Here is a 13584-nt window from a genome sequence, read left to right as displayed (position 1 = left end):
ATAAAAGCCTTACCTGTAACCTGGAACGTGCATTTGCCTGTTCCGGCCTCATTGATGACATTGCACGTGTACTCGCCCCAGCCTTCACGATTCAGGCTGCGGATTGTGTACTCTGTCTCATCTTTGTGTGGGTCAAACGCTCCGGCATGGAGCAGGCGGTTCGAAAGCAGCCACTCAAACCGCAACACTCGAGAGGGGTGAGCTCGCAGCACTCTGCAGGTCATCACCACTGGCCTCCCCAGACCCTGACGGACCTCCATGTGAACAGGCTCCACTGTAGGAGGGTCTGAGTGGTGGAGAGAAAAAAAAAAACTCAGGAAACTTTTGACAGTGACAAAAGCACTGAATGAAGAGGAAGTAGGTGTGGGTGATGGAGAAGTTGGTACAGTTCTTGGAATGAGCAGGGGAAATAAATTTCTATGAATAAAACTTAAAGTCCTTTCACCCAAACTTCAACTTTGATGTTATAATATTGAAATATTTCCAGGTAAATAAAATGTAGAAAATAAATCACCAAGAGTTAGTTTTGTTTAAAAAGCTTAAACTAAAAGAAATAAAATACAGCACTTTGAATGTTATTGTTTAACTATTTTTTTAAATTATGGCCACATATGTATTTTATTGGGATTTTATGTAATAGACCAATATATCACAGCTTGATTATAATTGGGCTATTCTAACACATAAAGATACTTAAGTATATTAATAAACACACTTTGATCCAAAAAAATCCATGGCAGCTCTGGTTTTATGTTCAAGGTATGTGTCATAGAAGACCTTATAATGGCAACCAAAGTCTTTTGCTGCCTCGAACAGGTATTATTTCAGGACTACCGTGTTTTTAGCTCCATCCATCCTCATTCCCATAAACTCTGAGCAGCATTTCTCTCCCTGCTAAAGAAAAACACCCCTTGGCATGGTGCTGCCAGCACCACGTGTGTTTGGGGTGATATATATGCTACAAATACTGCTTTGCATGTGAGCACCAAATTTCCATTTTGGTCCCATCTGACCAAAGCACATTCTTCCACATGATGTTTTTTTCCCGATATAGCTTGTGGCAAACTGGAAAGAGGGCTTCTCATGGATTACATTAAGCTGTGTTTTTTCCTTCCAATCTTCCATGAAGAAAGATGTGTTGACTGCACAGCTTATAGCTGTCCTTTTGACAGAATCTCCAACTGGAGTTGAGAATTTCTGCATCTCATCCAGACTTAGCATAGACCTATTGGTAGGGTCTTTTAATTAACACTCTGCTTGCAGTTTGCATGGCCATCCATGCAGTTTAGATGGATGGCCACATCTTGGTAGGACTGCACTTCTGCTGTACTCCTTTCATTTTCATATGATGAATTGAACAGGGATCTGTGAGGATACAAATGCATTACACACTTTCTCAAATTTTATTTGTAGAACATTTTAAAAACCATGAGGTTTCTTTCTGCTACAGTTCGTTAATCCATCGCATTAAATCACCAATAAAATACACTGAAGTTTGCTGTTGAAACAATATAAAATGTGAAAAACTAAAGAAGTGTGAATACTTTTGAAAGGCAGTGCTGGGAAAGTAGCTCTGAGTAATTTTATTTGTTCCATATGAGACTTCTGAAAGACAAGATAAACAAAAGCCAAAGCATATTCAAAAAAAAGGAAACAGAAAAACGGGGGACATTAGGCACTTTGTAAATAACTTTAGACCATCTCCACTGAAAATCGATACATTTCTGCAACAGATGAAAAATGAAAACAATTGCAGGTGAAGCGGCACAGCTGTGTTACAATCAATTTGCACAAAAACCAAGAACAACGTTCAAAATAGAAATCAGTCTCGCTTCGCAGAAAACGGGTAACAGAATGAAGAAGTGTACCTCAAGCTTTGAAAATGGAAAATTAATAACTTATTTCAGTATCTGACAGCCTTCACCTCTTCCCACACAGACAACCTGCTGGTGAATTATTCAACCAGTTGAATGGCCTTGATGAGACCCAGCATAACTTTCGGGAAAGTTTTCCATTATTTGAGGCATACATTCCAGTACATTTAGTTTGCATTAGATAATATGTATTGAGGTGAGTGTGTAGATTAACTTTAAGTGTTTGTGTGTGCAAGCATTGGAACAGGTATGAATAATTCCCCCCATTTCAAGCATCTTTACTCTTGGCTCAGGAGGAAGCTTGACAAAAGCCAGTGGTGAATGAAACATGGAGGAGACACGACAGAATGACAAGGAACCCCTTGATTGCCTGAGATTTGCATAATTTCTGACAAAGTACAGGAGAGATGCCAGCTTTAGAAAAGGCTGGGGATGCTATTTTTTTCAGAATGTAATCTGTTACAGATCACTGATTACCTGATTGAAACTGTTATCTGCAACATCATCTTCTACATTATTCACACTCAGTAATATAATCTGTTTACTGAGCTTTCCAAACTTGATAAGAAATGCAGCTATGAGCAAAGTATGAAAATATACAGCATGTAATTCGATAACACCATTAATGTAATTATCCCTAACCCTAATCAGAAATAAAAGAAAAGAGAAATACTGCAGCCTTTTGTAGAATTTATATGTTGAATTTGTTAGCTGTGTTTTAGCAACAGTTACCTTTTTTTATTTGCACATAAATAAGTTAACCTCACCCCTGGCAGTAGAGAAGGACAGATCCACAAGTCCAGAGAGCTCCACAGGGATACGTGGGCTGTGAGCATTTGCTGAATGCAAAATAACCCACTGACAGGCAGCAACAGTACAGACTGGGGTTTTTATCCTTGCCTTCAATGCTAATTATGCTTCACGTTGCAACATCCTACAGTTCACTGAGGCGCTGCTATGATTAATGACACACCATTAGATCATATCATGACTGGCCGAAATGGGGAAAATGATAAATCATAACAGTCGGGGTCAAAGTAAAAGTAAACGAAAACCTTCCGAGAGGTTTGGACAAAAAAAATAAAACAGTGACTCCTTCACCTCCTTATTCTGTTCCAAAGGTGGGGAGTAAACAGGGTTTTTTTTAAATCTCTGCTAAGTGAAACAGCAATTAGTTTCTCCTCCTTTAAAAGAACACAGCCTGGGCTTTTACCATAACCCAAAGCCTTATCTCTGATGCCAAAAGCAGCGTCTTGAAGCCTACTTATCACGTTAATATTGTAGGATTCTGTACAGTGGTGAATAACAGCTAGCTCCATGGCCTCTGTGAATGGCAGTGGATCAAATTGCGATAAGTGCATTTCTATTCACAAAGAAAGACAAATAATAAAAAAAAGGGGGTAAAATCTCTGACATAATGAAAACATCCTTTAAACAGGGGGACAAGCCTCATGTCTCCCCTGTGCATTTCCTGTGAGAGAGCTGCCGAGGCAACGTAAGCAGAAAGGAGCAGGAAGGTCCTGTGTGATACTCCCTGAGCAGTACTTGCAGTGTAGCAGCCACTGTGAGCTCAGAGTTGCTGTAATCCACAGGCTGGGGAGAAGCCAGTATGTCTACCGAAATATAACATGTCATCAGTCACTGGTGGATGCCTTGACACTAATGTCGAGAAAAACAAAATTTAGGAACCGCAGAGGCCTTTTCTCGAACGGTATATATGGACTGACAAACTACATTGGTCTGAATGAAGATATGCACGTACTTTAGGGAAATATGCAAGTGTTTCTTAGGCCTACAGGAAGCTAAGAGCAATTTGCCTGCACCTGTATTTCCAAAAGGCAGCTTAAAACTTTAAAAGGTGAGAGTTTAGATTCTTGCCCCCAACACTAATTAACTTTCAAAAATTTAAAATACATTCACTGAACCATCAGTGAAACTTAGTCTAATCTTAAGAACAAGACGACATCTCCTTTGGGAGAGCCTGGAAGAACAGATTGTACTAAGCTGCCTGACGTTTGGGGGGGGGGAGGATAATAACCTGGTTGCAAAATCTTGCACACCCTGAATCTCATACTGTGCTAAGCTCCTTTTGATCAAATAAAAACATTCAGTGATCTAAGGAATCTATCAACATGTCACATCCTTACAATATTTACCAAACCTTGCAAAAAACTCTCCAAATCTATCAGATTGTGCGTATATCTCTTGTGAGTATTCTTTTGATGTTTTAGATGTATGCTTGGACAAACTGGGATGCTTGGTTAAGTCTCTTTTCATTTTAGGTAGTTAGCAAACACCTGAAAGCTTCAGGTTAAAACTACCTGCCATGTATAACCGCTCATTATCTCGTCCACCTTGAGAAAAACCCAGTTTTATATAACCCCCCAGCATGATATTACCACCACAATGTTTTACTCTGGGCACAGTGTTCTTTTGGAGATTCATTTGTTTTTGTGTCAAATAGATTCTGAAATTGTGGCCTAAACACTCAAGTTTGGTTTTATGTGAGCAAAATTAGTTCTTCCACAAGGTGTATCCAGGTCTGGGGGTTTTCTTTTGAGGACAAGATCTTGCAATCCTAAGAAATTCATTCAGCTTAGCTGTCAACCCCCTAGATAGCTTCCTTTCCAGTTAACATTTTGACTTTTTAAACATTTTGGAGAACAATCCACTGTTGTCCTATATCTTCTCTAATTATTGATGACTATCTTCACTGTGCCATATCTACATACACTATATTAAGTAGTAGGTGACTTGCCTTTATCAACATGTGAATTTTATTACAACACCATTTCTAATACGAAGATAAAAATGGTGTTGACACACCCTTTGCAACCACAATAGTTTAAACTCTTCTGGGAAGGTTGTCTTCAAGGTTTGGAATGTGGTTATGGGAAAACAGTAGATAAAATAAGTATTGAACCATCAATGTTTTTCTAAGTTTAAATATTACTAATGGGGCCAGTGACCAAAAAAATCAGATGTTGATAACAACCCAAATAATCCACACATACAAAGAAATCAAAGCAAATTAGTGTACAAATGATATTTTAGTATACACATTACAAGGTCCTTTTGCTGGAACAAGGCTGAGCTCAACCCCTGAGAAACAGCACACCAGTACCCCTTCTGCATCAAACATTACGCTTCACACATTGCAGTCAGCCAAATGCCAGAGTTCACTGAACTACTGACGGCGACAGATTCTTTCACAAATGTTTGCGGAAGCAGCAGGATTTTGTACACCTGTCATCATGGAAGTGATTGGAACACCTTAGATGATTTTCAGTGATGACCCAACTTTTGCCAATACGGTCTATTAAAAAAAAATGTTTTTTGTGTACCCTTGTCCTTACTGACACCTTATACAATGATGTATTTTTGTCCTTTTGCAAATTCTCTCAAATTATACCTTTGGCTACAAAAACACAAACAGCTGTTCTCAGTTGTTTACATAATAAAATCCATGCATTACAAATGCTGATTTAAACACTTTATAGATTAACCCATTAAATTACTAAAAGGTTTTAAAATACCCTTTTCCCCCCAAGGATCAGTGGACGGCAGTAGTAAGAAAAGAAGTTTAAAAGAAAGAAAATGCATTACAAATAAATCCCATAGCCATTCAACATGAACTTCTAGCACCAATATTCACTTTGTAGTATTAAGAATAAAAGGACCAAGTGCAGTTTGCTGAGTGCTACTGAAATAGACCCAGTGGCTTATTTCCTTTTTACTGCACATAAAAGCCAGCATATACAATATAACTCAAATAATAGAAGGTCAGTACAAAAAAAACTAAATGCCCCCTGGTCACACAGAATAAATCAATAATATCAAATAAATATATTGTTCTATTACAATACTGAAATCCCTAAATACTGTAATACTTGTGATATATGGATAATAGTAAGTCTATATGCAACAAACAACACAATTTGCTGACTTTGCAGACATATTTATCTGTGTTTAGCAAAGTAATGCTACAGGCAGCAAATCTCGTTGGGACAATAAGGTGCCCATCTTCTAACTAATTGTTAAATAAGTGTTAAGAAAGTACACAAGAGTGAAATCCAGTCACAATCAATACATGGTTACTTTTAAATAGGCCAAATCAAATTCTTATTTAAAGCTGTTACCCATCTAGGTCTTTTGACTACACCCTACCTCTTCTTTGTGTTTATTGATTATTGAAAAAAAATCTGGGTCTAATTATTTGATCTTTTTAAAAACATTAACCTTCAATCACATAAAATGTCAAATTAAAGGCACAGTAGGAAGTAAAAAAAAAAAAAATTGTTCTTCAGTTTAACTCAGCGTTGTTTTAGGAATAAAAGTTGTTAAAAGTAAAAGAAATTTAAGTGTTGTACTAACAAATTATATTTTAGTTTTCATGAAATATACTCATAAGAAGCCCCCCCAAAACACAACCAATATTTTTATTAACTAGTATAATCTTCAACGCTGATACAATAATCTATCTTTATTATTATTATTATTATTATTTTTTTTTTTTTTTGTCCTGTCCAGCAGAGTATCGCTCAGAATTGTTGTCTGAGTGCCAAGAAATTGCCCAACAGATTACAAGCGGAGAATCACAGCTAATGCTTTAAAGCTCTGCTTGATATTTATAAAAGAAACTTTATTATAAACTTCTTTGGGAATATTTCAATTGTTACAGACACGGAGACTGAAATGAAAAGGAAAACAGAAGCTTGAAAAAGAGAGAGACGGGGCAAAAGGGAAAAAGGGGAGAAAAGAAATAAAGAGTGGAGGAGAGAAAGAAGGATGAAGAGAATAATTCAATGCTGATTAATATCTCAAAAGCTCAAATAATACTTCAGCTACAACCCCAAATCCCTGATGAGTTGAAAAGGAGACGCCGTGGATGCAGAGCAGGAACTAAGAGAAGAGAGAGAAGGAGGAAGTTCAAACCATCTCTTCCGTCGATTTTGATGGGCAATGTGAGATCGTTGGGAAACAAGTTGGATGAACTCCAAGCCCTAAAAAGGACCCAGCCAGAGTACCGGGCATGCAGTATCATGTGTTTTACTGAGACATGGCTGCAGGATCATATCCCCGACTCCAGCGTCTCTCTGCCGGGCTTTTTAACCATACGAACAGACAGCTTTAAAGAGGAGCGGCATATGTAAAGGAGGTGGACTGGCAGTACTTGTGAACAACAGATGGTGTAATCCAGGACACGTTACTGTGAAGTGTCATCTCTGCAGTCCAGGTATTGAACTGTTGGCAGTAAGTTTTCATCCATATTATTTACCCAGAGAGTTCACCAGTGTTATTTAGGCAACAGTTTACATTCCACCTTCCGCTGTTGCTGACACTGCATGTGATGCCATCAGCTCAGTTGTTGCTAAGCTACAGACACAAAACCCCAATGCCTTTGTGGCAATTTCTGGTGATTTTAACCATGCTTCACTCTCTGCTACACTTCCAACGTTTCAACAGTTTGTCAGCTGCTCTACCAGAGAAAACAAAACATTGGATTTATTTTATGCAAATGTCAAGGACTCATACATCTCTACAGCAAGACCTCCTCTAGTCAAATCAGATCACAATCTTGTTTTTCTCTGCTCGAAATATAAGCCCCTTGTTCAGAGGCAACCTGTAATAAAGAGGACTGTGAGAAAATGGTCACAAGAAGCTGAAGAAGCTCTGCAAGGTTGCTTTGAGTCTACAGACTGGGATGCACTGTGCCAGCCACATGAAGAGGACATCAATGCCTTGACTGAGTGTGTAACTGACTATATAAACTTCTGTGTGGATAACATCATCCCCAACAGAACCGTGAGATGCTTCCCCAATAACAAACCTTGGATCACCAGTGACCTGAAGGACCTGCTTAACAAGAAAAAAAGAGCCTTCAGAGAGAGAGACAGAGAATTATTGAGGATTATACAGAAGCAACTTAAAGTCAAGATAAGAGACAGCAAGGAGGTGTACAAGAAGAAGCTGGAGAGCAAGCTCCAGCAAAACAATATCAGAGATGTGTGGACAGGGATGAAGAAGATCACAGGCTTCAAGCAGAAGGATGATCAGACCGATGGAGGTCTGGACAGAGCCAATGAACTGAACACATTCTTCAATAGGTTCAGTTCAGAAACAAGCTTCGCATCCTCCTCTCCTGCTCACAGCCAAACAGACATTCCATCTTCCTTTGACCCACAGGACCCACAGCTGTCCAGTAACACCTCACATTTTTTATCTTCCACCTCAGCCCTAGACCCTTCTGCTTCTACATGTTTACCTTCAACCATATCAGAAGATGCTGATGCTTCCTTTGCTTCCCCCTTCCACCTGTGTGTCTCAAGAAGTCAAGTGAAGATGCAACTGGAGAGACTGAATAGGAATAAGGCTGCAGGTCCAGATCATGTCAGCCCTAGAGTCCTGAAGGCCTGTGCAGAGCAGCTCTGTGGGATTCTGCAGCACCTCTTCAACCTTAGCCTGGCCCAGAAGAAGGTTCCGGTGTTGTGGAAGACCTCCTGTCTTGTTCCAGTACCAAAGAAAACTCACCCATCAGTCCTCAATGATTATAGACCTGTTGCCCTGACATCTCACATCATGAAGGTCCTAGAGAGACTCCTGTTGGCCCACCTGAGTAAGCAAACAGTAAACCATCAGGACCCCCTTCAGTTTGCTTATCGCTGTGGAGTTGGAGTTGAAGATGCCATCATACACCTGCTTCAACAAACCCACTGTCATCTGGACAAAGCCAGTAGCACTGTGAGGATCATGTTCTTTGATTTCTCCAGTGCATTTAATACAATCCAACCTGATTTGCTTTGTCCGAAAGTCCAGAAGACTCAGGTGGAGGCCTCAACAATCTCCTGGATTAAAGACTACCTGACAAACAGACCACAGTTTGTGAGACTGAAGGGTTATGAGTCTAACCAGGTAGTCAGCAGCACAGGAGCACCACTGGGGACTGTACTCTCACCATTCCTCTTCACTCTGTACACATCAGACTTCCAGTACAAGACAGACTCCTGTCATCTGCAGAAATACTCGGATGATTCTGCAGTCGTGGGGTGGATCAGAGATGGACCAGAAGCTGAGTACAGGAAGGTGGTGGACCGCTTTGTGGCATGGTGTGGAAACAATCATCTCATTTTGAACGTGACTAAAACAAAGGAGATGATTGTAGATTTTAAGAGAAACAGGAATAAGTCAAAAACTATTTCTATCATGGGAGAAGAAGTGGAGGTGGTGGAGGAGTATAAATACCTCGGTGTTCACCTGGACAACAGACTAGAGTGGAGATGCAACTGTGAAGCCATCTACAAGAAGGGACAGAGCAGACTACTTCTTGAGGAAGCTTAGGTCCTTTGGTGTTTGCAGCAAGATGCTGCATATCTTCTATAAGTCTGCTGTGGAGAGTGTGATCTCTTCTGCCATCATCTGCTGGGGAAGCAGCATCAGAGCCAGGGATTTAAAAAAGCTCAACAAGCTGATAAAAAAGGCTGGCTCTGTTCTGGGGACTCCTCTGGAACCTCTGGAGATCATTGTGGAAAGACGGATTCTTCATAAAATGAAGAACATTATGGAGAACCCTGAGCATCCTCTTCATGAGACTGTCCTACACCAACAGAGTGTCTTCAGTCAGAGGCTTCTTCAGATCTGCTGTAAGACGGAGCGCTACAGGAGATCCTTCCTCCCCACAGCCATCAGCATCTACAACGTCTCTTTGAAGAAACCTTCATAATAGGAGCTACAACAACATTTAATTTCCCTTTGGGATTAATAAAGTATTTTTGAAATGAATTGAATTTGAATTGAATAAAAGATTACACCCTGCTTGCTTATACACCTGCAGCTGTTTTTTATTTTTTTATTTATGAATGTAAAATGTACTTAGTGAGAGGTGCAGCCCAATATAGAATATCTGTGTATCTGTCAACACCTGAAGCTTAACACCTGTGAGTATGAGTGTGGATGCGCTTTGTATACAAGGTTTCTCCACAAAAATATGCAATAGGGAGTGTGAGGACCCACCTACCTGCCCCGTGGTCCCCGGGCGGACACTGAGGAGATCCGAGCCACAGACATCCAAAGGCCCCCCAAAGCACAGGAACCCCAAGAGAACCACCACCGGGACTACCGCAACCCCCCCAGAGAAGAGCAGTGGAGAGTCCCAGGGGAGAGTCCCAGGGGAGAGTCCCAGGGGAGCCACCCAGCAGCAACAATGCAGAAGCCCCAGGGAGTCCTAGGGCCGGGCGCCTAGGAATGCACTTGCCCAAAACCCCGGCCACATACCCGCCAGAACCCAAGACCCCCAAGGCCCAGCCAGGACCCCTCTCCGGGGGTCGATATGACCCAGGAACCCCGAGCCCCCAAGCCCACCCCAGACCCACCCGGGAGCAGCACGGCCACCAGGCCAGTGACCTATGTCCGTCGGCGCAGGCCCCCCGACAGCATTGCATGCAGCTACCAGATGTCTCCCCCGAGAGCCACCAAAGCCCAAGAAAAATGTTACAATTGCCCAGTCAATCACCTGAACAGTATACAATAGAAAATCTATGGAGAAAACTCGAAATAAGAAGGAATAGAAAGGACCCCGAGACTCCTCAGGAGTTGATGTGTGTGGAGAAATTGGTCAAAATCACACCTGAGTAATGTGATCTCTTGAAATAACTTACCAAAAAAGGCTTTTCAGTTTTCATAGTTTTTCATAGTTATTTTTTTTTTTACCCAACTTCATTTGAGGAATACATTGCTTTGATTTCTTTGACTTTCTATGTGTGGAGTATTTGGTTGGTACCAACATCTGGTGAGAATTTCATGTTGACAGAATTATTAAAAATATGTTTACTGACAAAAAGTTGATGTGTTCAATAATGTCATAGTTTATCATAGCTTTATGATAATTTATCTCTAAACACAGGTATACCAGATGCACCAGTAAATGGGGGCAGGTCTTTTTGAAATTGACTTTGATTTGTCCCTTTTTACTGCACTTCTGGCATTAAGAAAAGAAAAAAAAACTGCTTCACATTTTTTATACAGCCTGAGCAGCTTTACTGTACGTGGGAGGAAGAAAGAAAAACAAAGACTTTGTTTTTAGAAGGACGCAAAAACCTTCTTGTTGGAGATTAACCTTTGTAGTATGACATAGCTCAATATATAGAGGAGGAAAAGTATTCATTAAGAAGTCAAAAGATATATACGGAATATAAAACGGTAACCCGAATTCATGTGTTATTTTATAATGAGTCTCTGTGTTAAATAATGCAGTGAAAGCCTGCTCTGCATCAACACGCCCTTCTTCCCTCTTGCTGCAGTCGCTGCAATCAAGCAACGAACCTGAGCATCAAATGCATTATCATTCTGTTTTTAAAATGCAGTGGTAATGCATAAATCTACAACCAATGGGTAGAAATTTACATTTTATTAGCACCATGAGAGAGATCTGGTAATTAACAGTTTTAGCACAACTGACCAAGTTAGGACTTTTTCTCTCGCTCTAATGCAAGCTTTTGTCTACAAGCTACAAACACAAATCCTTGACCAGTTCTGCTGTTTGTTTGCGGTGGCTTATCAATGCAATTATTTTTCATGAAAAGAAGAAAAAAATATTTAAATTTCATCCCTAAATGCTCGGTATGAGCCCTGCTGCAATGAAAAAGATTAATTTGCTGACTTAGGTTGGCAGTAAGCTAATGTGTTGGAATAAGAGTGGCCCTTAGGGGCCAGCGATGCAGCCCCTCTTGATGCAAAAGGGAATATTTATTAAACACAATAATCTTGTATTGCTGCTCATAGCTTTTGCACAGACAGTAGCTCTATATCCTGGTGTGTCTGCTTGATGTATGTCAGGAGGTGAGGCAGTTGCTCAAGGGGACAGTTGCTCAGTTGAATCGGGCAGGTGTCATGAAGGATGTGGAGGGGAACAGAAAGGGACGTCTGGCTAAAAGATTTCTATGCATCTTGGCTGAAGTAGAAGTTGATCACACCATGACAGACATCACTATCTAGGACAGACGACTTCTCTATACCTCTTCCCTCTCTCTCTATCTGTGCCTTCACTTCCTCTTTCAAGCCTCTGGACCATGCCAAGTCAGTTTGACTAAGAACATTAGGGTGTCACAGCTTGGGATTTGGCTTTTGCAATTCTATTAGAGCGATGCCTCTAAAGGCAGACGCCTTCCATTCCCCCTACCTCTCCTCCTGGCGTCGCTTCTGCCAGCCAACAGATGCAGGTTTTTACATATCAAAGCTGTTGACTTGCCAGAGTCGTTGCTTCACGCCTCTAATGCTCTTTGCTTCAGAGGACTGTACCTCGGTGCCTTGATCAAGTTGCTAAACGAGGCTTTGCACATGGCTCACCACCAAAGGCGGGCGTCTCATGCTGGAACCTGGCAATGCAGCTGAGAAAAGCATCTCAGAGGGACTGGCTTGTGCTTACACACCATAAGACAGGCCAAAAGAGAAGAGGGAGCAGGGATATCTACACAGTAAACAACACAAGAAGGGCCAGCTATTGTGCTAATAAAACAAATAGTTGATCTGAGCAAGATGAACAAAGGTGCATGCATTTGGTAAATGTAGACAGTGGCATGTGAGGATGTACACACAGTGCACAAAAGAATGTCAAAGCAATATAAAAGCTTAAGTGCTTCTTATATTTAAGCCTTGATGCCAGCTAATAGTCAAAAACAAGAGTGTGGCTCTGTAACATGGCAGAATGATTGATTTATCACCAGCATAGCAGAGTTAGTCTCTTCATTTTGTGTTTTGCTTTGAAGATGGAGAGCAGATGAAAGCGTTGCACGGCATCAAAAACCACAGCACAAAAGTGCTTTATTAAAATAATACTAGATAATAAGAAATAATTGCATGCTCAGAATTAAGTTTTCAGTGTGTTCTGTAAAATGTGTGTGTTCGTCAAACAATGATGCAACTACATGCCAATGTAAATCTCAACAAGAAAAGGAATAGATTAAATGTGTGAATTTTCTTTTCTTTTCTCAGCTGAAGCTTTTGGAGTCTATACCGTCTTGCTTCTTGAAGCATGCCTTCCCTCTTATAGTGCCAGTAACAAAAACCTTTTTTCAGTATGTGCCTCAAATTCGAAGCTGAACGTCCAAAAAAAGAAAAGCTGCAAGTTTGATCTGGTTTATCCTCACTGGACATTAAAGAGAAGTTGCACAAAAGCACCATTTATGTTAACTTCCCCTCTGAGACAGAGTCGTTATAAGTTGTGAGACCTCAACAAAAATTGCTTGTTTGTTCTTAACTTTCACTGTATTATTTTTGATTTCACAAGTAACGAAAGAATGTAAAAACTATAAAACTCCCTGCTTTGAAACTGTTTGCTGGCTAGTTAACTTCATAGACAAGTATTGTCTAAATTAGGGACGGGGTGGCAGAGTCTGAGTCTGTATGTGTGTTTTGGTGTACTTGTCCACATAACCATTCAGTGTTTCACAGTTGGTGCTGGATTTCTCAGGTGCGCTGGATGACAGGTGTCTCCTATCTGCTGATTGCTTGGAGGAGTACTTAAGCGGGAGGCTGCCAGCACTTTGATGCCAGAGTGTTTGCCTTAGTGGTAACAAGCTCAGCCGCTACAGATTTTTTGCTTCGTTCATGCACTTCAAGTAACTTTGTATTTTGTTCCCATGCAGGTTTTACCTGAGGCTTTGTTTACCTTGCTGAGTTCCGACTTCGTTCCAGTGTTTCTCTGAGCATCTGGATT

General features: G+C 40.7%; 1 protein-coding gene across 4 annotated transcripts in view; it reads right to left on the bottom strand.

Moving 5' to 3' along the window:
* LOC124881945 (MAM domain-containing glycosylphosphatidylinositol anchor protein 2-like) overlaps positions 1-13584 on the bottom strand; it is a 309655-nt gene that overhangs the window by 83927 nt on the left and 212144 nt on the right. For all 4 annotated transcript variants that reach the window (XM_047387943.1, XM_047387942.1, XM_047387944.1 and 1 more), the window contains one exon: positions 14-286. In XM_047387943.1, coding sequence (XP_047243899.1) covers positions 14-286 — 273 coding nt within the window. The remainder of the gene's footprint in view (positions 1-13; positions 287-13584) is intronic.

This window comes from Girardinichthys multiradiatus, chromosome 15 (genome assembly GCF_021462225.1).
Source record: "Girardinichthys multiradiatus isolate DD_20200921_A chromosome 15, DD_fGirMul_XY1, whole genome shotgun sequence".
Lineage (NCBI taxonomy): Eukaryota > Metazoa > Chordata > Actinopteri > Cyprinodontiformes > Goodeidae > Girardinichthys > Girardinichthys multiradiatus.
This window is presented reverse-complemented; position numbering and strand designations above follow the sequence as displayed.